Source organism: Abramis brama (assembly GCF_963993115.1).
Source record: "Abramis brama genome assembly, chromosome: 14".
Taxonomy (NCBI): domain Eukaryota; kingdom Metazoa; phylum Chordata; class Actinopteri; order Cypriniformes; family Leuciscidae; genus Abramis; species Abramis brama.
The window spans coordinates 18,369,607-18,396,320 of NC_139976.1; the positions used below are offsets into that span (position 1 = coordinate 18,369,607).

At 36.9% G+C, this 26,714-nt stretch overlaps 2 protein-coding genes across 2 annotated transcripts in view; both read left to right on the forward strand.

Moving 5' to 3' along the window:
* The first annotated feature begins 1,723 nt into the window (after window positions 1-1,723).
* On the forward strand, window positions 1,724-7,998 carry ercc4 (excision repair cross-complementation group 4). The gene is made up of 11 exons (XM_084134891.1): window positions 1,724-2,205; window positions 3,026-3,206; window positions 3,312-3,507; window positions 3,588-3,795; window positions 3,951-4,131; window positions 4,232-4,354; window positions 4,460-4,567; window positions 5,193-5,769; window positions 6,116-6,208; window positions 6,315-6,427; window positions 6,968-7,998. The coding sequence occupies exons 1-11, from the start codon at window positions 2,029-2,031 to the stop codon at window positions 7,696-7,698; spliced, it is 2,688 nt and encodes an 895-aa protein (XP_083991017.1). The 5' UTR covers window positions 1,724-2,028; the 3' UTR covers window positions 7,699-7,998.
* Window positions 7,999-8,879: 881 nt separating this feature from the next.
* mrtfba (myocardin related transcription factor Ba) overlaps window positions 8,880-26,714 on the forward strand; it is a 29,157-nt gene continuing 11,322 nt past the window's right edge. The window contains exons 1-3 of the mRNA XM_084134890.1: window positions 8,880-9,015; window positions 20,011-20,224; window positions 25,978-26,043. Coding sequence (XP_083991016.1) covers window positions 20,089-20,224; window positions 25,978-26,043 — 202 coding nt within the window. The 5' untranslated portion in view covers window positions 8,880-9,015; window positions 20,011-20,088. The remainder of the gene's footprint in view (window positions 9,016-20,010; window positions 20,225-25,977; window positions 26,044-26,714) is intronic.

The window sequence follows — 26,714 nt, forward strand, 5'->3', positions numbered from 1 at the left end:
AAGAAGTTTAACCCTGCTTGCATTCATAACAGTACTTTAGGAGTAAAAAATAAAAATAAAAATTCCAAGCAGGAAGCCATAAGCACTTTCTATGAAGTTCAGCCTCCATAATAAATAAATAGGCCTAATTAAGTTCAAAACAATTTCTAAAACATGGGATATTAACTTGCTTTCATTTTTAATGACATGGACCCAGTTGTTCAAAAAATAATCTGATCGGATTTGGGGGTCCTTGGGGATTTAGGGTGAAAATTAGGCTTTGGCTAACTCTTGTACAATGCATGAAATGGAAACATTTATGTTAAAAATTGTACATTGTCCCTTTATAAATAAATAAAATAAAATAAATAGATTCGGCTATAGGATTGGATCAAATCCTGAAAATGGATTGTTCAAAAGAAAAAAAGGATTCTGAAAATTGGATTAGATCACAAAATCCAATCTTTGATCGGGATCAAATTGTCAGTTTGTGTTGTTCAAAACTTTTTAGTAAGATGATTGGGATCCCTTTGATAATAATTATAAATAAAAAAACAGGATTATCCTAATCCCAGCAGAAGGATGGATTTCAGTGACAGAAATGTGATGTAATTTTTTTCATTCATGAATATGTATATTTTAAAATATTTTGTATTTTATTTTGATTAGTTTAACTATTAAAGTAATAATGTATTAGTAGACATTAGGCTAAGCCTTTCAGTACAGTAAACTGACATTTTTTTATTTTGGCCCCATAAAATAATTACCCAAACAGGCAGCTATCAATATCAAACAACAAATATTTATAGTGTTTTTAATCATTAATTGATAATTTAATCATTAATAATTATGTATTCTGTAGGCTATATAAACTACATTAGCACAATATTCAGATATGATCTAGTCAAAAGTAGTTTCTAACAACTGCATCCCTTATTGAATGTAGCCTTTGTTTGTTTTTGTTGCGGGTCATATGAAACTCTAAGGTGATGATACACAGGGCAACTTTTTGAGCAATGTTGCTGGGCAATGTTGCTGTCAACGGGCAACCAGATGAGACACAGGGCCCACGACTGATCTAAATTATCCAGATAGAAATGTATTGCCCATTTTCAATGGGAAAGTGCCCAAGCAACAATCGCTCGGCAAGATTGCCCAGCAACATTGCTCAAAAAGTTGCCCTGTGTATCATTACCTTAAAGGGACATGGTGGTGGGAGGAAAAATATTAAATGGGAGAGAAAATTTATTTGAATGCTTTTGCGTTCAAGGGAAAATTGCTTTTGTGTTCTCTCGCAAATGTTTTGCGTTCCCCCAAGAAACTTTGCATTCACTCTCAAAACTTGAGTTCTTCGCAAATGAACATTTCTTGTGGGAATTCAAAACTTTTGCGAGAGATTAAAATATATTATTTTCTCCTATGTCCTTTTAGTGGCTCTGTAGGTGTCTGATTGTTTAAAAGAAATCGAAAATACAAATGGAAAACCACTGGTAATCCAGATTTGGTAATCTGAAAAAGTGTATAGGTTATCTGAACAAGAGTGATCCACTCTCTATTTTGCTTTGAAAAATAGGCACAAACGTAAGATGGATAACCTGGTCCTGGATAGCAAAACATGATCGAGATTAAACTTTTTGAACAACTGGGCACTAAACGCAAGAAATAACTGCTAAAAAAAATCCTTCTTGTTTTTTTTGTTTTTACCTCCAGTGCAGCAGGTGGCGCTACTATAAAACAACATTCTAAACAGCGCGAAGTCACGTGACACAATACGCTTTATTTTGAAACCGTATCGAGGACGAGTCAAACTTGTGTGATGTAAAGTAATATTAAATAATGTAACCAAAATACGTTTTGCTCAATTCTTTTTTGTGCGCACTACCGGCAAAATATAAGCAGTAAATAGTAGGTTTATTCCTCGGTTCGTCCTGTTAAAATGCAGTAGATGAACTGCAAGCAGTAACGTTATGTCTCCATGTCATCCAGCATACCAGATAGAATCAGTAACGTTATTTCCGTACTTGAACTCTAGATCATTGTTTTAAAACGATGTCGAGTTCGCTGCTGGAGTATGAGACGGAGATGTTTGTGAGTGTGTTCAGCACAGACGGGCTGCTGATCACAGCTGAGGGACTCGGGATCGACCGCATCCTCTTACACTTCATGAGGGTGTATTCAGAGGAGGGCAGTCTGGTGCTCTTATTAAACACAACCACTCCTGAACAGGTGCGACAGGCCGATTTATCCTGTTATACTGCTACTGATCTACAGAAAGAGAGGATAGAGTCTGTTGACATGGCAAATCAAGAAGTAACAGTTGTGTGATATGTATACCTATTTTACATTTAGCTAATTTTTTTAAAATATATATGCATGCAGTTTTATATATTCATAAGTGACCTGTAAAGAAGCTAAAAGGTGATAAAAGTGGTTGTATAAAGGTTAGAAAAGTCTACAATATACACACTAATCATTTTCATTATGGCATTGTTGTACTTAACACTAAATTACTTAACCCTGACATATGAAATTACAGTTTTTAAAATCTAAAAAAAAAGTTTGAATATGATCACACCACCTGCTCAGGCCTAAATATGGTACAGTAGGCTTTATAGGGTTAAATTGAATTTAGAATATTTAAAATGAACAGAAGAAATAAGAAAACAAATCATGCTTGGTAAATCATAAGTATGACATAAAAAGGCATAGTTTTAACTATAGCTTTTATGTCAGATTATGACGTTTTATCTCAGAAGTTCTACTTTTATCTCATATTGACTTAATTTATGACATAAGGTGGCCAATTGTCCCGTATTTGACTTTTTATGTCAGTGTTTACTTTATCTCATAATTTTGCCTTTTTATGTAATAATTTTAATTATAATTTAATTTAAATTTAATTTAATTCATAATTATGACTTAGTATCCATAAATTAGAGTTTTAATATGTTCACAGCATCGGTGCTCGGGCTGTATATATGATACAGTAGGCTTTATAGGGTTAAAGTGATTCAATAATAATGATGAATGTGTATGCCTGTTGAAGGAGTATTTTACAGAGCAGCTCCGTGCTGAAGGAGTGAGCCATCTTCCCCAGACTGTGACCAGTGATGTGCAGAGCGCTGACAGATATAATGTATACACTAAAGGAGGAGTTCTCTTTGTGACCAGCCGCATCCTAGTTGTGGACTTCCTTACGGACAGAATTCCTTCTCACCTCATAACAGGTCAGAGGAAGGTTGTTGGGAAGATGAAGCTGTTTCCATTACAATTGAACTATAAAGAAGTTGTGTTTCTGGACTGAATGATATTATTATTGTGTATTTGCACAGGAATCTTGGTGTATCGCGCCCATAAGATCATTGAGTCTTGTCAGGAGGCCTTCATTCTAAGACTTTATCGGCAGAAAAACAAGACTGGGTTCATCAAGGCCTTTACGGACAAGGCCACATCCTTCTCTTCTGGCTTCTGTAAAGTCGAGCGAGTCATGAGAAACCTGTTTGTGAAGAAGCTTTTTCTTTGGCCAAGGTATGATGGCTTTATTTTTTGTTTTTTTCATAGATAGTACTCTGATTTTTGGAAGTGAATGTTTTCTAAATCTTTGCTAGATTCCAAGCATCAGTAAACACAACGCTAGACAAACACAAGCCGGATGTGGTGGAGCTGCATGTGTCTTTGACTCCAGCGATGAGAGCCATTCAGAGCTCTATTTTGGACATCATGAATGCCTGCTTGAAAGAGCTGAAGCGCTACAATCCCACTCTGGAAGCAGAAGACCTCTCTCTGGAGAACAGCCTGGGCACTTCCTTTGAGAAAGTGAGAAATCCTCATATTCATTTTTTTTTCTTTTCATTTTTACATTTTTGCCTCTATACCTTTTAGATCTTACATCTTAAATTATGACTTTGGATATTAATAATGACTATACATAAATATTCTAAATTACAATAATCATGTTTTTCCATATGTAGACAATTCGTCATTACCTTGACCCACTGTGGCATCAGCTTGGGTCCAGGACCAAGTCTCTCGTTCAGGACATGAAGATTTTAAGAACTCTTCTTCTCTACCTCACTCAGTATGACTGTGTCACCTTCCTCAATCTGCTGGAGTCTTTGAGAACCAGCCAGAAAAGCTTTGGTAGTAATTCAGGTACAGTCAGCTGATCTGTTGCTCTATTTGAACTCTTCGGACATGGAGCAAATCATAGTCTGAAAAGTCACCTGATTCTTTTTCTTCTATTCTGAATCAGGCTGGTTATTCCTTGACTCAAGCACATCAATGTTTGTAAATGCTCGCAGCCGTGTGTATCGCATTCAGGAATCAAAGAAGAAACTGAAAGTTGGAGAGACTGACCAGAAACTAAGTGCCCTAGGTACAACATGTTTGATGTATAATGTTTCTTTTAAAAGGTGTTTACATATTTCCATTTTTAAACACACATGTTTGTATCTTCTTTTCTATTTGTGTATAAAACTAGCCCCTCCAAAAAGAGAGCTAGTCCTTGAGAGAAATCCAAAGTGGGAAGCGCTAACAGAGGTGCTACAGGAGATTGAGAAAGAAAACAGCAGCTCTGAGCGTGAACCAGGTAAAATCATTTAACAGTAAAGCGTTTCATGACTAGCATTCGTATGCAAAGCAACAAGGCTTTGCATACACCTGCTATTAAGATGCATTTTGGTTCCAGTGTAAACGGGGTCTAAAGCGTTTTGAGCTTGTCCACTTTCAACCACTCCCAGAGGATTTCGACCGGATTGTTTTCATAGTGTAGACGCTCATGTGGTCGAATGCGTTCGAACAGCAACAAAAGACCTAATGCGTAAACATTATGGGAAGCGCGCAAGCCAGACGGGATTTAAACTTTCTCGGCTGAAGACCCAAGTTTAGTTTGAAGACGAAAAACATACCAAGCACAATGTTCTCTCACCATTCCTGATTTCTAACACGCACTCACAGAGTTCGGTGTGGTCTTGCGGCTTTCAGAGCAGAAACGAAAGCTGCTGCTCTCCATATGTTTTTCTACATACATTTACCCACCCATAGACCCTCCCCTCAAAGAAATCAGGACAGAAGTGGTTGAAAGTGGACAAGAAGAGACATCAGGTGTAATTAGGAATGTGTCTCCCTCATATCCTTGTGATCCGATCGACCAAATTGCATCTTAATACCAGGTGTAAACAGGGCCTAAGTCAAATTTGTTCTCTGTACATCAGGCCGTGTGTTGATATGTGCCAGTGATGACCGAACATGTGCTCAGCTGAAGGAATATATCCAAAAAGGAGCAGAACACCTACTGAATCGCCTTTACTCGCGCACCATTGGGAAAGAAGATCCTCGTCCTGATCTATTGAAGCTTGACAAAGGCTGGCCCAAGAAGGACTGCACTAAGAGCAAGGGGAAGAATGGGCGGCCGAAAAAACCCAGAGCCAACTCAAAGAGACCAACAAAGATCGAGAGACCGTCAAGAGTCTCTCAGATGGAGGGGCAGGAAGCTAGAGCTGAAAAGGACCTGATTGGAAACAGTGAAGATGAAGGAGGACTGGCTGAAGAGGTGGAGGAGGAAGAGGAAGAAGAAGAGATTCTTCTCGATCTCTCTTCGGATGACTACTATGGAATTCTTAAAGAGCCTCTGACTGTCATTCACCCACTGAAGGGTTGCAGCGACCCCTACAGTTTGACGCGGGTGTTGCATGAGGTTGACCCAATGTTTGTTGTTTTGTATGATGCTGAACTCAGTTTTGTGCGGCAGCTGGAGATTTATAAAGCTTGCAGGCCAGGAAAACCTCTCCGGTGTGTATATTGGCATGGAGCAAATTAATATTCTGCAACATTATAAATGTCTTTACTGTCACTTTTGATCAATTTAATGCATCCTTGAGGAATATAAATTTAAAAAAGTATTAATTTCTTACAAAAAAAAAGATACTTTCCCCAATCTTTTGAACTTATATATATTAATAATTAAGATATATATATATATATATATATATATATATATATATATATATATATATATATATATATATATATATTAATAATTTAACTGATTTATTTATATAAATCAATTATATAAAAATATGTGCTATTTATATAAATATAAATAAATATTTAACTTGAATTCTTTTTTTCCTCTTAGTGTGTATTTTCTTATATATGGAGGCTCGACAGAAGAACAGAGGTATCTTACAGTCTTGAGCAAAGAAAAACAAGCATTTGAGCACCTCATAAGGTTAGCTGAATACATCCTGTTTTCTGAGAAATTGAGAGTTCAATGCCATTCGTATTTTTTGTGACACCACTCATTTTAAAAGCTGCTTTTTTTCTCTTTAAAATAGGGAAAAAGCCAGTATGGTTGTGCCAGAAGAGAGAGAAGGTAGAGAGAACACCAATCTAGATCTAGTCCGCAGTCAGGAACCCGCCAGTGCCGCCACCAACACCCGCAAAGCAGGTAAACCTCCACCATTCAACCTGAAATATTCACACAATACATTATACTATACATTTTGTCACATTATAATGTAATAGTGCACTGAAAAAAACTCTCGCCAAAAATGTTTTCGAGAGAGTTCCACATGTAATACTTATTTCATATGCAAAGATGTTAGCCAATCACAGCAGTGGGCATTCACATTGACGTCTCACAGCATACACACCCCTTTCAACATAGCGTTCAAATCAGAGGGCTAAAATCAGGGTTGAAAATTGCCTTTTATTTCTAAATTATGACCATTTTTGATGTACAAATCATACTAACATTATAAGTGCACCTCAGGAAACATTATAAAATAATTTTTTAAAAATGCCGTTCATGGCCCCTTTAATTTAGACAAAATAGAAGAGAATTGTAATAGAATTGGAATCTCAACCATTTATCGGTTATGGGCCAAAACGTTAATGTTATTATCAGATTATTGGTTCCTGCCAGAATAACAATTGTGCATGCTTGAAGTTGAATACCTTTTGCAAACATTTTTTTTTCTTTAATTAGGGGGTCGTGAAGAGGTTAAAGAGCCTCATCGAATCATAGTTGACATGAGAGAGTTCCGCAGTGAGCTGCCTTCCCTTCTGCATCGACGTGGTCTCGACATTGAACCGGTCACCTTAGAGGTCGGCGACTACATATTGACTTCTGAGATCTGCGTAGAGCGCAAAAGTGTCAGTGACCTCATTGGTTCCCTGCAGAGTGGGCGTCTCTACACACAATGCCTCTCAATGTCTCGATTCTATCGTCGCCCTGTGCTGCTTATCGAGTTTGACCCCGCAAAGCCTTTCTCCCTTGTGGCCCGCAGTGACTTTCGTCAGGAGATCTCTGCCAGCGACGTCACCTCCAAACTGACCCTCCTCACCCTCCATTTCCCTCGCTTGAGGCTGCTCTGGTGCCCGTCTCCCTATGTGACAGCAGAGCTGTTTCAGGAGCTCAAAAACGGCCGCCCAGAGCCCGACGCCGCTGCAGCTCAGGCCATTACGGCGGAGTCGGAGACCGTGACGGAGGCAGCAGACCTGTACAATCCCGGACCTTACGACTTCTTGCTTCGTATGCCTGGAGTCAATGTAAAAAATTTCAAGAGCCTTATAAAGCACGCTTCCTGCCTGGCTGATCTTATAACATTTAGCCAGGAAAGGCTCAGTGAGGTATTGGGTAGTAGCAGCAATGCCAGGCAGCTTTATGAATTTCTGCACAATTCCACAAATGTGGTGCCTGTTCAGAAGAGCAAGTAGACATCGTAAAAAAAGAAAAGAAAAGTATTTTGCTCTGTATTCTCAAGTTTGGTAATTGTGACTTGTCAAAGGGGTTTTATATTCATATTTATTATGAAATTGTTGTAAAAGAAGCAGTGAATGAATTATTGTATTCCTGAATATTTAAATTTTCAATTGTAATTTTGTAATGATTTGTGATGTAGAATGTAGTTTTAGGTGTGTACTGTAGATAACTAGACAATTTTGGCATTGGCTGGAGGGAAGTTTCTACATATTTCCACACTTAGAAAATTTTAAAATAAAGTATTTCTGCAATTATTTCTGTGTAGTCAACATGTAACTTAAGGGCGCTTTCACACTTGGTTCGATTGCCTGTTCCGAACCCGAGTTCGATTGCTCCCCCCTCCCCCTGCCCCCAATGGACTGTGTTCACATTATATTATTTCTATCCGAACCGCGGTACGTTTGCGTCATCAGGCTGCAGCTGGCGTAATGGTGTTGCTTGGTAACCGCGAATGAAAAGGCGCCCAAATGGATAGACTTGCTCGGTTGACAAGCTCGGTTCTTCTTTTTTTTTAACCTTTGGTTTTGTTTTCAACATAGACATACAGAAACACACTTGCGTCTGTGTGCCGCAAAAATTCTGAAAACGTTTCAAAGACAGCGGGCTGTCCGCCGAAGACACATTATAGGTCATCAATAGCGGTTCACTTCCGCGGTTTGGTTCGATTGCGTTCATATCAGCAGCGAACCGTACCTGAGTTCACATGAACCGTACCCCAGACCACCTTTTTAATCGGACTCGAGTACGGTTCGCGGGTGCGCACCCGAGTTCGGAAGACAGCGTTCACATCATCCAAACGAACCGAACTCTGACGTCATTCGAACCCGGGTGCGCACCAAAAGTGCTAGTGTGAAAGCGCCCTTAGGTATAGTCCAATTCTGCCATTTACTCGTCTTTGTCTTTGACTACTTTCATATCAACTCACTATTTCTATACAAGAAAAGTTTAATAATTTTGGGGGTTAACTGTAACTTTAACTAATATTATGTAAATTAACATATTTGTATTATAATACATTCATATACATATAACAATAGCGCCCACTGATGGTGACTGGCTCTCACACCTCTGTTTTGCGTCACTGACTGAGTTCAGGTTCAGACTAACATACCAGCAGCGGCCATCTTACTTCCTCAAAAAAAAAAAAAAAGAAGTCCCAAAGAAAAACAGAATCAATCCTTGGATACATGGGTGACCACATCAGGGACAGTTATGGAGCATTAAATCAAGGGGCTACGACAAGCAAGCTAGACGCAGCTATAGGGAACAGGGTAAGAAGCGACATCTTTTGACAGTAAATGATTTAATGTGTAGCGCTGGAGTTTTTATGATAGCCTGTTTGATGATGCGAGAATTGAGCCATTGACACGTGACTGTAATTTCGTGATATACACGCGAAAACAAAAACATTAACGCGATATAGTTGAACTATTCTTGGCTGAGCTTTAAATTACTTGTATATCGCGAAATATTGGATACTTGCAGTAGGCTAGTAACTTAGCATGCTAACTTACAGTATAATATTGTCTGTAAACATTGTGCTGTGATGAGTGTAGATCAGTACTTGATGTTTAAGGTAAGAGACAGTGAGGTTTACATGTTGAGCACTTCAGTGTCAGATACTGCAGGCCCAGGAGGAAGGGTCTGTTGATGATCTAATCATCTGCATGTCAGAAAGGTTAAACAGATTGCAAGTTTCTGCATCATGTCTTTGACTCTCTCGGTGAAACTGGAACTCTTGAATGAGCGTGAACAACCTAATAGATCTGCAGTCTTCAGACAACTCGTGAGTCATACACAGCAGGTGTAACTTCATACGGGAAGCTCTGTGTGGACACTAAAATCCTAACATTCTCCACTTCATGTCATCGCAAGTGATAAATGTCTGAAATCAAATTCTGTGGTACTGATTGACTGTATGCGAGACTTATGCTCTTGTGAAGTGTTTTTGATTTGAAATGAATTGTCGGCAACCAAAACAATATTTCACCAGCTAAAAATGTTTCTATGATATGCAAATGTTGTTAATCCTTATATGGTATCTAGCATTTCTTTATTTAATTTTTTTAACAATTACTAAAAATTAAACTAAAATGAATATATATATATATAATATATATATTTTATAGAATAAAAAAACGTTATTTTATATAGCGCCTTTAAAGCAGCTTTTCAAGGCCCTTTACACAATAAAAATACAAAGAGAAAAAATAGCCTAAATAAAAAAATTATATATGGTATATATATATATATATATATATATATATATATATATATACTAAAACAGCACTGATTTTGCTGCAGTTTAGCTTTTACTTTGGCTTGGGTAACTTAGCCTAATTTATTTTTGTTTCATTTGTATTTTATTTTTTTTTCAATAGTTTGTGATATAATAATTGGCAGACCCCCAGTAGTACAGCAGTGGACCCCTTGGTAAAGGTTTAGGCCTACACCATGTTTTTTGACCTCACTTGACTTTGGGATGTGCGCTGTGGCAACTCAATGTAAATTGTAGATTTATACATATCTACAAACAGCTAGGATTGATTGACAAAACTTTTTATAAACGGTTTATTGATTCCCTACAGGTAGTATTAATGGACCATTTGTAAATAAGTTATCTGAAAGTTTGCCATTAACCTTCTTTGAGGAAGTTGAGCACAAGCGCTGGGCTGAAGTAAACTAAACATTTATCCTGTTCCAGCCCACCTTGTTGTTACTTTCCTTTGATGAACACATGGAAGTCATTGCTCATGTTTCCAGCACGACACATGAAAAGGATCAAGCATCTGGGTTTGCTTTTTAATTGGAGTTTGATATTTTCCAAAGTATTTAGTCATGGCTCATAGTATGCTTTCTCAGCAGAATCAGATTTAGATCCTCGACATTAAAGCCACTTGAGGCACTGAAGGAGAAGTTAATGTGCTAATAGGTTGAATGAGGAACTAGTGCTCCAGGGCACACCTTCCTTAAGGAACACCAAGAGTTTTGTAATTTCCTTACTAGAACAATGTTTATCGCAACAGATATGAAACAAGAACTTGTTTAGTTATTAAAGTCACTTTGTGGCCAATTGATGTTTGATCAGTATGTTGGTTCAATTGAAAATCAGAAATCATCAGGCTATGATATATTTCATTGTTGTTTTTAACAGTGTTGTGTTGAACAGTGTTCCTGACATTGTTACACTGGTAGTCATGTAAAATATAATCCACTTTAAGCTCAAATGTAATCCCTGAAATGAAACGTTGAGATTTAGCAATGGCAGTTTTTTTTTGGTTTATATTTTTGAATGGTGGCTTATCAGCCTCACCCTCATGTCGTTTCAAACCCATAAGACGTTTGTTCTTTTTCGGAGTGCAAATTAAGATAATTTTAATATTTTCTCTTCATTTTATCCATCCATTGAAAGTACAACATGCACACGCTACCAAAATTTCCAGCTACATAAAGACATTGTAAAAGTAATCCAATCAGTCTTTTATAATTTAAGTCTTCTGAAGAGACACAATCAGATTTATTTTATGCTTTTATTGTCATAAACATTGATCAACCGACATACATAGAACTCATCAAATAGGGTAAAGATGGAAGCTCAAACATGCTTGCTTGACGCGCAAAAAAACAATAAGTTTTGTTCTCCGTTATCAAGTATGGTTGAGCAATGTCTTTATGTACTTGATACTTGAAATTTTGGTTATGTGGATAAAAATGATGAGAGAGTGTCAAAAATACTCAACATTTGTTTAGTATAATACATTTGTTTTAAAAATATGAGCAAAAGTATGGAACGACTTGAGGGTGAATAAATTATGACAGAATACATTTTTTTGATTGAGCTATCCCTAAACGTAACTACTCTTTGACATGTCCTGACGTAATTATTTTTAAGTTACATATTTTTTGTTTATATTAATTTGTATTCATTTATTGTATGTTTGATTTCTGTTGCTTTAGATGTTTTGTGAATTTTTAGTTGACTATCTCTGTTTACTTGCTTGAAAGTGTAATTTTTTGCCTCGCTCTTGAGTTTCTTAAAATGCTTGTTATAAAAAAAGAATAAAGAAAGAAATGTGCTGGTGTCATTGTGAAGTCTGGTCATTCTCAGTGAGGTGCCATTAGCATGACATCTCTGAGTGTTTGGCATGAAAATGGATATGACAATGTTTAGGGCCCTATGATTTCCGTGAGGCGGAAAATGCAGAATCCAGTCATAAAAATCTACTGTAACGCGGAATTTGCAAAATCTTTGATATATAGCCTACATAAAAAGCAGGTCAGTACGATTTAAATCAAATCGTGATATAGTCTAGTGTCTGTGAATATTAAACCACAAAAAGACTATTTAAATATGAATTCTGGATGTTCTGTTTGTCTCTGTGTGAATGAGTGGTTTCATTGCCCACACACACACACTGAAGCACACAAGCTCGCGGTGTTTTCAGCGTCTGCCGTCTCACTATATGAGGACATGAATGCATGAACTTCATCTCCAGAGCCGCTCTGAGAGTCACTTCATGAGCATTTTACTGTTTAATTTGAGAAAAACTATCACCATATCATAAACACATAAACTCAAAGGTCTTCACGGCAATCCGTGAATTGGACAGAAGCTAGTTATTTTACTTTATAAAGTTTTAAATATGGATATTTTTCTAACACAAACTCATCGCTTTGCTTCAGAAGGTCTTTATTAACCCCCCGGAGCCGTGTGGAGCACTTTTATGATGGATGGATGCACTTTTATGGACTTCAAAACAGAAACGGCCATTCACTGCCATTATAAAGCTTGGAAGAGCCAGGACATTTTTTAATATAACTCCAATTGTATTCTTCTGAAATAAGAATGTCATATACACCTGACTTGAGGGTGAGTAAATCATGGGCTAATTTTCATTTTTGGGTGAACTATCCCTTTAAGCTAAACAAAATTGAGAAATGTTGCCTCAGCAACTTGCTGAAATAAAGTAAGTTTTTTATATATATATTTTATTTCAGTTAATATTTAATTTAATCTGAGGTAATGAAAATTAACTAAATGTTTTAGTTTTAGCCCGTATTCTTAAAACTTCTAAGAATTCTCTCAGAAAGCTCCTAATTTATCTTAAAAACTTCTACGTAGGAGTCTTAGTATGGAAGTAAAATAATGTCAAATGTTTTTGAAATAAAAAGCCTGTTGAATTGCACTACTTGAAAAAAATAGGCATTGCATTAACCATGCTTGCATTTTAATGCATTGTATTTTTAGGGCTTGCATTTTTATGGGCTGAAATTCAGCATGGTTGAATATTTAAGCTTTGAATATTTCAATTAAAAACACCTTTTCATTATTAAAAATTCAATAATCCATATTCACCTTTCATATTTCACTTCCAAAATATTCAAACTGTTTAAAAATACAACCAATAATATTCAACAGGCAATTTTCGGTCCATTTTATTTCGCTTTGCAAATTCGCTTCCACAAATTCAGTGGTTCAAATTCGACAGTAAATTCAACATTGACGTCCAGGAACTGCAGGAAAAGCAATAGATTACCGAGCACTCTCCATCTGCTGTTGGTCGACCTCACCATCAGATGGTGCAAAAGCGCGTGTTGTTGACGAAGACCAGCAAAATTAGAGCAAGTCATTCATTCATAAAACTCATTTACAGCAATGCAAGTGTATTTGTGATTATTATGACGGCTGTTTTATGTTAAATTCAGTGCCTTCACGGTTACTTTTCCTGTGTAGCCTACATGCATCTTTCTCTACCGTGAACGAGATTATAATGTTATTCCCCGATGCGGATGTACAGATCCAATGTTACATTTTTGAAGTTGACATATATTTCTCTTGGTTGTTTAGTTGCCTTAACTTTATATTGTGGCGATGTGCTGCATGCAGGCTATTAGGGTTTCCCTCTATACTTCTGGACATATACAACGCTTAACGTCGATTAATGGACTACAGTGATGTAAAAGACCAAACTCGCAGGCAAGCAGATGTACTCAGAATAACGCGCAAAGCTGAGCGTTTCCCAGTGATAGACTGGCATAAAGTTGGCTTGATGTTGGACATTCGCACATTTAGGGACCGTCTCTAAAGTGTATACGACTTTGGTATACACGTTTCTAACTCCGATAGCATTTGAATAGAACGACTTACAGTCATAAAACCAACTGTAAAGTGTTCATGTAGTGTCAGGCATAATGCGCACCCTTTGGATTTTTGATATTTATTCAAATAAATTTAAGTTTGCTATTGAAGTTAGAAACGTGTATGCCAATGTTGTATGCAACTTTAGAGACGGTCCCTAAATGTGCGAATGTCCAATGTCAAGCCAATTTTACATTTAGTCATTTAGCAGACGCTTTTATCCAAAGCGGTTTACAGTTAAACTAACAATAGGACAACAATATGCAAGTGCTATGACAGTTTAAACTAATGCAATACACATAGGCATACTATATATAGTATATCAGTATATGTATATCAACAGTAGGCTTATGTATACCGCCAGTATATCACGAAACGCTCAGCATGAAACTTTGCGCGTCAAGTTCATATTCTGAGTCCATGCTTGCCTGTAGCCTATATAGTAGCCTACAGCCTACTTCCCCAATAAGGTGCAAGATTGATCTTTCATATCACTGTATTAGTACATTAAGCTACGTTAAGCGTTTTGTCCCAACTGAAGGGGAATCCTTGAGTATGAGGTATTGAGGGAAACCGATTATAATCCTGTTCATGGTAGAGAAAGCTGATGACATGTAGAATACACAGGGAAAGTAACAGTGAAGTTATTGAATGAAACATAAACACACAGCTTTTGTGTGTTTATCATCTTTTCCGCACATACTGACACAGATAATCATTTCCATTTTATGAATGAATGTCTTCGTCAATAACAAGCGCTTTTGCACCATCTGATGGTGAGGTTGACTAACAGCAGATGGAGAGTATGCTCGGTAATCTATTGCTTTTCCTGCAGTTCCTGGACGTCAATGTTGAATTTACTGTCGAATTTGAACCACTGAATTTGTGGAAGCGAATTTTGCAAAGCGAAATAAAATGGCTCGAAAATTGCCTGTTGAATATTATTGGTTGTATTTTTAAACAGTTTGAATATTTTGGAAGTGAAATATGAAAGGTGAATATGGATTATTGAATTTTTAATAATGAAAAGGTGTTTGAAATGTTTTTAATTGAAATATTCACAGCTTAAATATTCAACCATGTTGAATTTCAGCCCATAAAAATGCAAGCCCTAAAAATACAATGCATTAAAATGCACGCATGGTTAATGCAATGCCTATTTTTTTTTTCAAGTAGTGCAATTCAACAGGCTTTTTATTTCAAAAACATTTGACATTATTTTACTTCCATATCTTAGCTTAAGAGCGATTCGGGACCGATTTGAGAGCAACTCTGAGCGAGGAAAAGACGACACCTTTCATCTTAGTGAGGAGGCGGGGCTGACCCTGTTGCTACGTATGACAGAGTCTTTTGAAGACTGTTATTAGTTGGTTTTCCAAGAAGGGAAAAAAAAAGATATCTTTTAAGTAAGCCTTCACTGTGAATTTAAAGGTGTAATTTTTTTCCTGTTTCATTGTACTCACACACGCACACACACATTATATGTACATATATTCTTTAGTTTTTATTTACAATGTTGTTAATGTCGTACTTAACGTTTTTGATAGGAAATGAACAGAGACACAATAAGGTTCTGAAAGTAATGTAATTGTTTGTGTGATCACTTTGCTTATAGAAGATTGTGACATAACCAAATCATCACTGCTGTATAGTTGCATTTTTCCAGTTGCCAAATATGTTAATGTAGTGATTACTTCTATTTCTGGCGCTATGGCATTTCTGCGCTGTGTCGGAGATTTTAGGTGTCTCTAAGATCGGTCACAAACATGATCCCTGCACAATCTAATATTTAGCATCTCATTAACTCACTGTCATGCATTGTGCGCAACACATTTCTTCTTCCTCTTCACGTTTCACCCATTTTCTCCGCTGCTAAAGAAACTCTTAAGCCTCTTAATAGTCCTCATCGGTACTCCTAACAATTTTGAACCTTAAGACCTCTTTTAAGGGTTAAGATGCTTTCTGAATTACTTTTTTCTTTACTAGGATCTTTTCTTTAATTTTAAGAGTAAACGTTTGTCACTAGGAGCTACTCTTTGCGTTAAGATTTTTCATGAATACCGGCCCTGGTCTTTTGGGTGAACTACTACACCCTTAGTCATGATAATTACCTTTGATAACTTTACTGAATCAATTTTGATAGATAGTTTGCCATTCAGTGGTATAGTTTGATGTGTGTGTGGTTTGAGGCTTGAATGAGAAATGGTTTAGCCATGAGCTTGCCAGAAACAGCAGACCACAGAAGTAGCACAGCCCCTAGCTCTATTCTTATGTAAGATTTACATTGTTATTGTAACTGTCCTTAGAATGGAGAGATGAATTTGTATCTCATAGATCACTGTACCACACATGTAATGTGGTGTAAGCCAGATGTGGACTGTTTGGATGTTTTTCTTTGACGCAGTGGATCCACAGTAATTTTAAGCTTTGTTTAATGGCCTGGGTTGTATATGGTGGATGACATGGTTTTGTACAGTGCCACAACTAAAATATTTTTATTATGACTGAAGAATATACTGATATTTTGTTATTTTTATTTTTTTAAATAAAACATAGGCCCTATGTTTTCTTAGCAACAATTTAAAGTATAGAGGTAAATTTTGTCAAGGCAAATTCACAGTTCACGGTCGGCTTGTTGCTCTGTGTTGCGTCACCGTTGCTTGTGGCAGTGGATAATGCCACAAACTGAGCTAATCATATGCAAATATTCACATGTGACATTAAATAATTTGCTCATAAATACAGTAAAAAAAAAAAAAAAAAAAAAAAATATATATATATATATATATATATTATTTTTTTCAAAATAAGTAACTACACACATACAACAATATTTAGTTTGACATTACAAATGAACATCAGGTTAAGATATTAGAGATTAATTAATTGTAATTATGTGACAAGTTACAAAAACATAATATTCTTTACCAAGTCATCAAGAGTGTATCTAGGGCTAGGGAATTTATAGAATATATTCGTTAAGCATCATTATGAATATGGATATGCAAAATTAAACATTTTAAATCTGTTAGAAAACAATGGCTGGTTGGTCAAAAGGATCATTCCTTTGAAAAAAGTTTTGAGATTGCAATTTGAGAGCAAATACATTTAAATGCAGCAAATATTGTGTTTTGACTGAATATTATGGAAAGTTTGAAAATGTAGGTATTTTTAGCTGTAACACCCAGCCCTATGTACAATACAGATATATATAAAAAAATGTTGTACAAAATGTTTTTAAATAATGAAGCCATTTAGTCAGTCAATACTTTACTCATCTGCTAAAATAATGTAATGTTTGATCTAAATTTGTTTGATTGAACAAATTGAGTTAAAATACGTTAAATAGAAACATTTCCTTCTTTGTCAAAAGTGTTACAATTGTTTTTTGCTTAAAGGGGTGGTATAATGCACTTTTCACAAGATTTGAGCTCAAAATACCCCACCCACAGATATTTTTATATAGCATGTTAAAATTGTACATTTTTGAGGGGTTTTTTTTTTAAGGGTGCGTCAGAACGCACCATTTTGTGACTGTTCCTTTAAATGCAAATGAGCTGCTGCTCCCGGCACAGAGGGCGGAGCTTCAAGAGCTTGCACTCACACAGACATGCACTGACAATTTCTAAAACTTTTAGCCTTTTATGTTCAAATCGGATTCAGACAATGATGAAGAGACTCAAGAAGAGGTTACAACATGTAGAATGCAACAGGATGTTTCTGAATGGTTAGTTGATGAATTTATGTATCTTATGTGTAGTTATCTTCTAGTCACTGATTAGCATATTTTGTCTTGATAATCTATAAATCGTGTTCAGGGGGCTGATGTCACTAACCCTGGAGGAATGCCGTGTAGTCCCTACCAGCCGTTTGTTGTAGTCCTTAAAAAGTGATTTCTTTAAAAGCAGATATCTCCCTTTGCTTTGAACTTTGAGCGTTGTAACGTTGCAATATGTTGTTTATTATCATAATCAACCACCCCTTTAATCTTTTATGCATACGTATTCAAATACACGCTAAAACTTTTCAATGTGAGTTTATATTTGACCCTGTCCTATATGATTGACTGATCACTAAACAATGTACTAGAGAGAGAGAGAGCGAGAGAGCGAGCGAGCGCGTATGTTTATGTGAGTTTATGTGGGATGCTGCTGTATCCTAGCAACAGTGACAACCAAGGACTAATAGCAGACTTCATTACACATGCACGTGTGTGCTGCATGTCGGCACACTGCCTTTCAAAACATAATCAATTTGTTTATTGTGTTGTCTTTCAACCAAAAGATGTTACAGTGTTGAGTGTAAGAAATTCAGAAATAAAAAGGATGAGTAGATGACATTTGCTGTTGTGTTATGTAAGAATACACTGAGGCATGGCCTGGTAGTATTGTATCCGCACGCTTTTGTGTGCTAGTGTTTGTTTGTGGTATGTCATGTTCAGATCCTTGGTTTGTTATCTCGGTTTGGGTCATTACTCATTATGTATACTTAGGGTGCGGTGTATTTTATTTTTATGCACATGGATAACATCCTGTTTTCTCATATGGAAAGATTTGCTAATGCAAAAATGTATTTTGTTAATAAAAATACAAACAAAGTAGCAAATTACAAACAATAAGACTAAATAAACAGTGCTTTTCAGATAGGTATTCAGGTACAGAATACTACAGAATTTGAATATTTCAGTTTACAAGTTATTCGGTTAATAGCAGTGAGTGATTTCTCTTTTTTTCTCTTATTGATGAATAGAAAGGACATACAAATATACTTTGTGTGTATCTGACCATTTAAACGCAATAAGCCGCAACCTAGAACTCAATTCGGGACTGCAGGCTGACATGTCCCACTCTTTCTCATTCATGCATGTTTCTTATCACTTATGTTTCACTCTAACTTTAGGTAGTACTATTTTGACACTTTTGTGATTATTATACAATTAAATGACAAATTATGAAAGAATGGAAACATTTTTTGACCGTTGAGTTGTTTTAGTCAGCGATTGCAGAATCCAAAAAATGGGAGGACTGGTTAATAAGTATGCTAACGTTCTCTTTACTTTAGAGAGGTTATATCAGGCCATGCTGTTTTCTTCCAATACTATCCGTCTCCATGTACAAACATGCTTTTGGATCTTTATTAGTTCAGTGACCGCATGTCCCACAATGTTTTACTCAATACATTTTTGTGTAAATGGCCTGAGTCATTGATAACGCAGTAAAAACAGCTGGCATTCCTATTTCAAAACCTGCTTTTCCCTTTGAAAAGCTGGATCAGATCTTACAGGCAGCTGAAAGGGACAATTATCTAAAAAAATTATTTATTTAATTAGTATTTTTTTTGATGGGGGTTGAATTTAGAAAACCACAGGAAGAGAAAAAGTACAGGTTGGGGATGTTTTCTTTTTAGAAGCTGAATCTGTTTTGTTTTTTAAATCTTTTTTTATTAAAGATGTGCAGCTAGAAAACCTCATTGGCAAAATAGAGTTTGTTAGCTAAACAAAACCCATCACAGTTCCCTTGTGTGGAAATATTCCCGCATTTTATGTTTGAGATCAGTTGCTGAATTAATCTGCCACTGAAATTTGTATTTGTTAAATTAGCAGCAGAAAAATTAGCCTGTAAATTTCCCATGTGACTGGAGGTTTTGAATGTCGGATATTTCATGGGAATAAATGATTGTGGTTTGTGCTGATGTGGTCTCAGTGTATTCTGGCATTTTACAGCACCATGGTGAACGCTGTGTTTATGTTTTTATTGGCTTCACGTCTAAACCACTGGGATGATGTAAAGTTGAAGTAATGATAGGCTAGCAAACACAACGTCCATTCATTCACCGTCTGTGGAGAGGCTCATTTTTATTATTTGTTAGCACTTTGATAGATGTTCAAAAGCAGCCACTGTATATGCCGTAGATTCAACACATCCTCTGTATTTTCGGTTGTTCCGTATGGCTAAAGTGATATTACAGACCTTACCACATCCTTGACCTATTACATCGTTCCCAAAAGCTCCATTTCAGTTATGTTTTCAAGTGTTACTAATACACAGCCTGCAAACCTTGGACCAAGTTCCTTTTGTAACTTTTAGCTTTTCTTCTCCTGAATATATACTGAATTTTTCTTTTGCAGAAACTGAAGTGAGGAGCTTCCTGTGACCCCATCTTCTGCTGATCCCCAGCGAGACCCTTGACTCCTCACTGAGGAGGCATGGAAGTCCAGGGGGATGCTGGGATTGGGGGTTTGTTGGCACCCAGCCCACAAAGTGAGGCTGTAACCCACGAGATGGGCGAACTGACCCTGCACCCCGGCCAGAAGCTGCCCCCCCTCAACGAGCGCAAAAATGGTAAGTAAGCTGCGAAAAAATAGTTGGATTGAGTCTTTTAAATGAATTAGGGATGCACAATATAGCATTACCGTTTTGGTTATTAGCAAATATTGAATATTTCATTGTGCATGCTTGCCGTCATCAACGCTTATATAAATGTTTAAAATCTCTAATAATTTAAAGGCGTCATGTAATGCTTTTAATGTTTTCTTTTCTTGTTTAATGTATCTGTTTGTGCATGCATACGAAGTTACAAAGCTCATAGTCTCACACAAAGCGATTTATTCTATCTAACACTGATCCAGACCTGCCTAAAACGCCTCGATCGAAGTCCAGTCCAGGTATTACTTCCTCAAACGTCCATGTCCCAATGTGAAATGTTAGCATAATGCCCGTCCAAAGACATAAACAAAGAAAGAAGTTTAGGTTTTGGTGAATTCAGGTGTTGTCATGTCACAGATACGCTGTGTGTTTGGAAGCCAAAGCTTGTGATTATGGTAAGGGCCATTAAATGTTTGGCACACGCTTGAAGTGTTCGGCCAATCACAACACGCTGGGTCAGCTGGCCAATCAGATCACTCTTGAGTTTTTCTGAAGGAGGGGCTTTGTGGAAATCTCCTAAGAGCATTTCAGACAGTCTGGGAGTGGAGGAGCTGGAATAATTTGTGAAACATTATGTGTTTTTTGAACATTAAAGCATGTTAACCTGTTCTGTTACACCTAGTAATCAAAATAATGAACTTTTGAAATAGCATCATATTACTACCCCTTTAATAACACTGTTAAATGTAATCCTATCGCAAATCTCAAAATAAACATTTTCAGACTGTTTATTATAGTGTTAAAACAAAATAATTGATTTTATTTATTTGTTTGTTTTTGTTTCGTTTTTTATACACTCGTTCAGAAGATTGGGGGCAGTTTTAAAATAAGTCTGATTTAATCAAAAATATTTCAATATTTATATCTGTTTTATATATTTTAATATATAAACATAAAAAATATGTATCATGATATTTCGGAAATCATTCTAATATGCTCAAGAAACAGATTTTTATCACAGTTGAAAATGTTTGTGCTGCTTTATATTTTTTTTAGGCATTTTTCCAGGATTATTTAATGAATAGAAAGCAGAACAGCATTTCGTTTTTTGGGAATATTCTTTTGTAACATTATAAATGGCTTTACTGTCATATTTGATCAATTTAATGCTGCAAGGATGCTGAATAAAAAAAGACCCCAAACTTTTAAACTGTAGTGTATATTTAGACAAAATAGTATAGCATTTTAATATCAGCTTTTTATCAGTAATAATGTAAAAATAAAAAACAGGTGGTGAAGATATTAGTTTACCTACAGCTCAGACAAATCAGTATCTGAAAAGCCTGTTTTATTCTTGGCACATCTAAAACTGGGAAATGGCAGGCTTCTGAAATTTTACTAACTTCTTTGTCGGCCAACAAAAAGATATTTAGATTTAGATGTCCCTCTTGGCTAAATGTGCATCGTCAGTTTTTTTTTTTTGTGCCCATTTTTGGTGAAGTTTCCCATGTTCTGAAATGGTATTCATTGCCCAGTTGTAATCACATTCTGCATAAATTCCGCTATTTCATTTTGGCAATTCACGCCACATCCTGTTTAGTTTTGCCTCTATTTCCAGGTGATTAGATAATGTTTTATTTCTGTACCTGTTGAAAAAGAGAAGCTATTTTTCCATTCTGTCACCCTCAGTCCTCCGTGCACAGAAGCAGCCTCCACAATCCTGACGTTTCTTTGCCTCGTAGTTTGGGTGCAGACATTTGATTGACATGTGAAAGGTCACAGGACAGCGCTGTGTGCATGCGGTGGCTCGCAGCTCTGTGAGGGCTGCTCCTCTAGGTCTCTAGCTATGCTGAGGTCACACCGTCACAGTGAGTGGAAATGTAAACCAGTTTGGCAGAGCATGGCCCGTGTCAGTTACTCATCCTCTGGTTGTCTGTCAGATGCTTACTGTTTTTTGTTTTATTTGCTGCTTTCAAATCGTAAAAATAAAGCATTCATGATCCATTTGACTTTACAGAGAAAGTTAATTGTTCTTCTATAAAACTTTTTAAAAAGAGAGGTGCACTTTTGAGTGGTTTAGATATGAACTTTTAGTGGCAGGGAGGGGTTAAACCTAGTCTGGTCTTTGTGCTCCCTCCTTGCTGCTGGTGGAGCAGAGATGTTGTCTTTTCTGAGGGAGCCCCAGTTTCGCTGGAGCTACTAACAGCGAATGGAGAGTCCTGAAGAACGAGGTCCTTGTGCTTTTTTCACAAAACTCTGGTGCTGTCAGGAGCCCACGCTGAGATTCTCTGAGCGTACGGCGGGACGGGCGGACGGCATGGCCTGCTTAGGACTGGAGGCTCACAACACCTGCAGAGGAAACATCACATCAGGTTCTGCGGCTTGCTGCCCGACTCTGAGAGGTGGTTGTCATCCTGTCGCTGAGGGCATATTGGTTTAGTTTATTTTGAATTGCTTTTACTGGCTTCATGATGCTTTGTTTATTAAGCTTAGGTCTAATGGAAATTTGCATGGTAGCCTTAGAAAAAAATAAAGCTAGAATTGATTGGCTGTTCATGAGAGAACTATGGTAATTTCTCTGCGGATAATCAAGGTTGAGTGCCCATCAGATGCACAACAGGAAAGTAAGAGATTGTTCTAGATAATGGCATCTTCATCTGAGCATTAGACCCGGCATAGATTGGCACGATAGGGATGTATAAAGCTACTTATTTTCGAAATCAACAAGTTGACTAATAGGTCTTAAGGAAGTCCTGTATAATTTGGCTGGTTTCACGTTCACCTGAGACTGATTGGATGCATTTGGTAGTGGTTGTTTACATAAGATGTATTTCTTAATTGCTGAATGGAATGCTGAAGTCTCGAGATTAATCATTTTTCACGCGACACTTCATTTTAAAAACATATAATGCTCAAAACACAGCATTAGATGTGATGCGACAACCAATATGTCCGTCTGAATGTCTGTTTCTGTAGTAAGGATTAAGGAATGAATGTAAAGAGGGTTTTACCATGCAAACTGTCTAACAGGTAAAGAACAGTACACTGATTAAACAACCACACTAAAGATATCAATATCAGGATTATTAGTTAGTCCCAGCAGATGTATCAGCTATATCCTGTCTTCAGTGTCACATGATCCTTCAGAAATCATTGTGATATGATGATTTGGTTTCCAAGAGACATTTATTATTATTATCTTTGTTTGCTGCTTAATATTTTTGTGGCAACCGTGACACGTTTGTTTTTCAGGATTTTTTATTAATATAACGTTCAAAAGAACTGTGTTTTTAAAATGATAAATGTCTGTGCAGTCCCTTTTGATCAACTTAAAGGAATAGTTCACTTTAAAAAAATGCCATCATTTACTCGCCCTCAAGTTGTTTCAAACCTGTATGAATTTCTTGCATCTGCTGAACACAGAAGAAGATATTTTGAAGAATGTCAGTAACCAAACAGTTGATGAGATTTTTTTTTATATATTTTTTTTAAATATTTTTTTTTTAGGCATTCGACTAACTATAAGTAACTTGCATGTCAACTAACTCTCATTAGAGTTTTAGTTGACTGTATGCTTAATATCTGCTAACAATTTTTTGTGACGCTCCCCCAACAGATATTCTACTGACTATAAGGCCGTGTGTCCACCAAAGCGTTTTTTCACGTGGCTGGTGTGTTTTTTCAATTGTTTTCAATGGGAGCGCCGCGTTTTTTAAAACGCCATGATCGTAGCGAGGCGCTGAGCATTTTTTTCACGCTGAAGCGCCGAGCGCTCAGCGTTTTTTACAGTTCGCCGAGAGTTGAAGAATGTTCAACTTTGGGTAAAACGCTGCACTCACCACTGTCACTTTTTACCCAACCGTCCAATCACAGTGGAGGAGGGGCGGGACTAATACCACACCGACCAACCGCCACATTCTGCTTGTACAACATCAACAGATGACAACAACGAGCATAATAATGGAACAAAGTCATTTAAAACAAGAGCCAGAGAAAATACATTACATTGTATTGACATTTTAATATAGAATCAACACAGAAACAAAATATGTGTGAAATGAGACACTAGTAACACTTTCGCGGATATTCCGTATCATAACAAGCAAAGTGACTCAACTGAAAAAAACACCACGCTGGCAAAACGCTCTCAAGCGCCCACAGCTGGACGTTTTCAGCAGAGCGCCTAGCGTTTTCAGCTGGCTAAAAATGTCGTAACCTAACAGTCTACTGACAGTCTACTACAGTTTACTAATACTCTAATGACAGTTAGTTGACATGTAGTTGCAAAGTTACTTATAGTTAGTAGAATGTCTAAAGTGGACTATCGAAATAAAGTGCAACCCTTTTTCCTACTATGGAAGTCAATGGGGTCCATCAACTGTTTGGTAAAAGTACTAATTTCTTTTGAAAACAAAAAACTAAATCTTACTGACCCCAAACTTTTGAATGGTAGTGACATATATAATATTGTCACTGTTTTCAAACCACTGAGTCACTTTGTTTGACGTGTTTGAACAGACTCTGACTGTCAGAACTAAAAAATCTTTGAAAGGATCTGAAACTCAAGAAAGTATGATCTCAACCCTCTTTCAGATCCCTTCAAAGATTTACACCAAGATGATGTAAGACGTTTTGCTCATCATGTGGAATAACCCAACCTAAAAAGCTGCTTTGTTATGTTGTGCCGTCAAGGGGACCTAGATGATTTTTTTTGTGTCCCAAGTGTAGTCAAGGCACTGGGAATGCAGAAGGCCCCATTATTATCTCCTTCATAGTACATTCTTTCTTCCTCTCAAAGCTGAATTGTGTCATTTTTTTAATGCATAATACTTTCTCAGTCATACAAATTTATAACTATTAATACAGTCATTGTTTATACAGTTCCCTTTGGTGTCACAAGTGGTGCAAAAAGTTATAGTGCAGATTCATAGTGAAAACGATAGACTACCAATTATGTGTCCTCAGCACCCTCCAGAGTTTCGTTTGCTCAACCTCAGCTGACCTTGTTAGCAGTTAACTGCCTCATAGTGGGTGAAAAAAAATGTTTTTCAGTCAGACTTAACCTCTCTGTTCCTGCATTTTCATTTTACATTTATGCATTTGACACTGGCAGACTTAAAGTAAATATTTTATCAGTATGCATAATGTATGTGCATGATGTTGCTAGTGCCATGTTGAGCTACAAGAACTGTACATTAACAACAACAAAGAATTGTTTAATCTTTGACTAAAATTATATCGCGCTATTGGCACGTGTGACGCGCAGCTGTGTTGCACCAGCCGTCATACATTTATAAATTCTCAGCTAATGGTGCTCATGATTCTTGATTAATGTCAGACGTTATCATGTTGCCTTTCTGACCAATTTGAGCTGTTTTTATAATCAGCCAAGTAAATCCAGGAGGCTCAGCCAAGAAGGCAAAGAAAAATGTCTTGAGAATTTTCCCAGGAAGTCTTCCAAACAGCACCCTTCAAAAAAGGGTCGCTCAAGAGCCTTTTGTTTTGGTAGCAGGAAGAACGTCTAGTTTTTTAAATGGATGCTCTTATGTAATGCTAGAAAGGAAAAGTGTGATTTCGGTTGTGCAAAAGGTTCGATTTCCCTTTGTTGTCTATGTTGGTGTGTAGTTGTGCTAATCAGGTGGAAAAGTCCCATTCTGTGTGTAGTGTTGACAAGCCTGTTTTAGAGGTTGGATCAAGAACATAACACTGCTTCTGCTTCTCTCCAACAGTTCTCCAGCTGAGGCTACAGCATAGACGCACCCGCGAGCAGCTCGTTGATCAGGGCATCATGCCACGTGAGTACAGCCCCTGCCATCTTACACTGCTGCGTATACCAGCCTAGAAGGGAGAAGATGATTCATATTTACCCTTTGATGAAAACTAATACTAAACATCACTTGTTTAACTAAATATGTTAAAATGTGAACGTTTTATGCCCTGAAATGCCATTTTGCTGCCCATTTTTCCTTTATAATCAGAATTTTTTTTATGGTGGACTTAATTTTATCCATCATGAATTAATTTGATTGTGAAAAGTGGGTGTTAAGTGGGTGGAAAGTAAAAGGGACTCATGACATCAGCTGAAAAGGACACTTTTAATAGGTAAAGCATACATTTTTTTATTGCAGAAAGTTCGCTTTGGCAAGTTGTTTCGATCTCCCGAAATGAACACTGAACGAACTTTGTTTTGGCCTGATTTGTTCGAAATGACATCACACCAGTTCGTTCTTCGACTTTCAATTATAAATTTTACAGACCCCAAACTTTTGAATGGTAACATGGCCTTGTGACCACATTACATGTTATTACATATGTTGTATTGTGATTATTACTATCTTTGACAGTGTCCCTAAGTTGAATGTCCCTACACAAAACGAAACATGCTTTAAGTCGTGTGAGTAAACCTTCCTGCTTTTGTGTTTAAGAGAGGAAATCAGTTGGTGCTGTGGGTATTTTTTTGCACCAC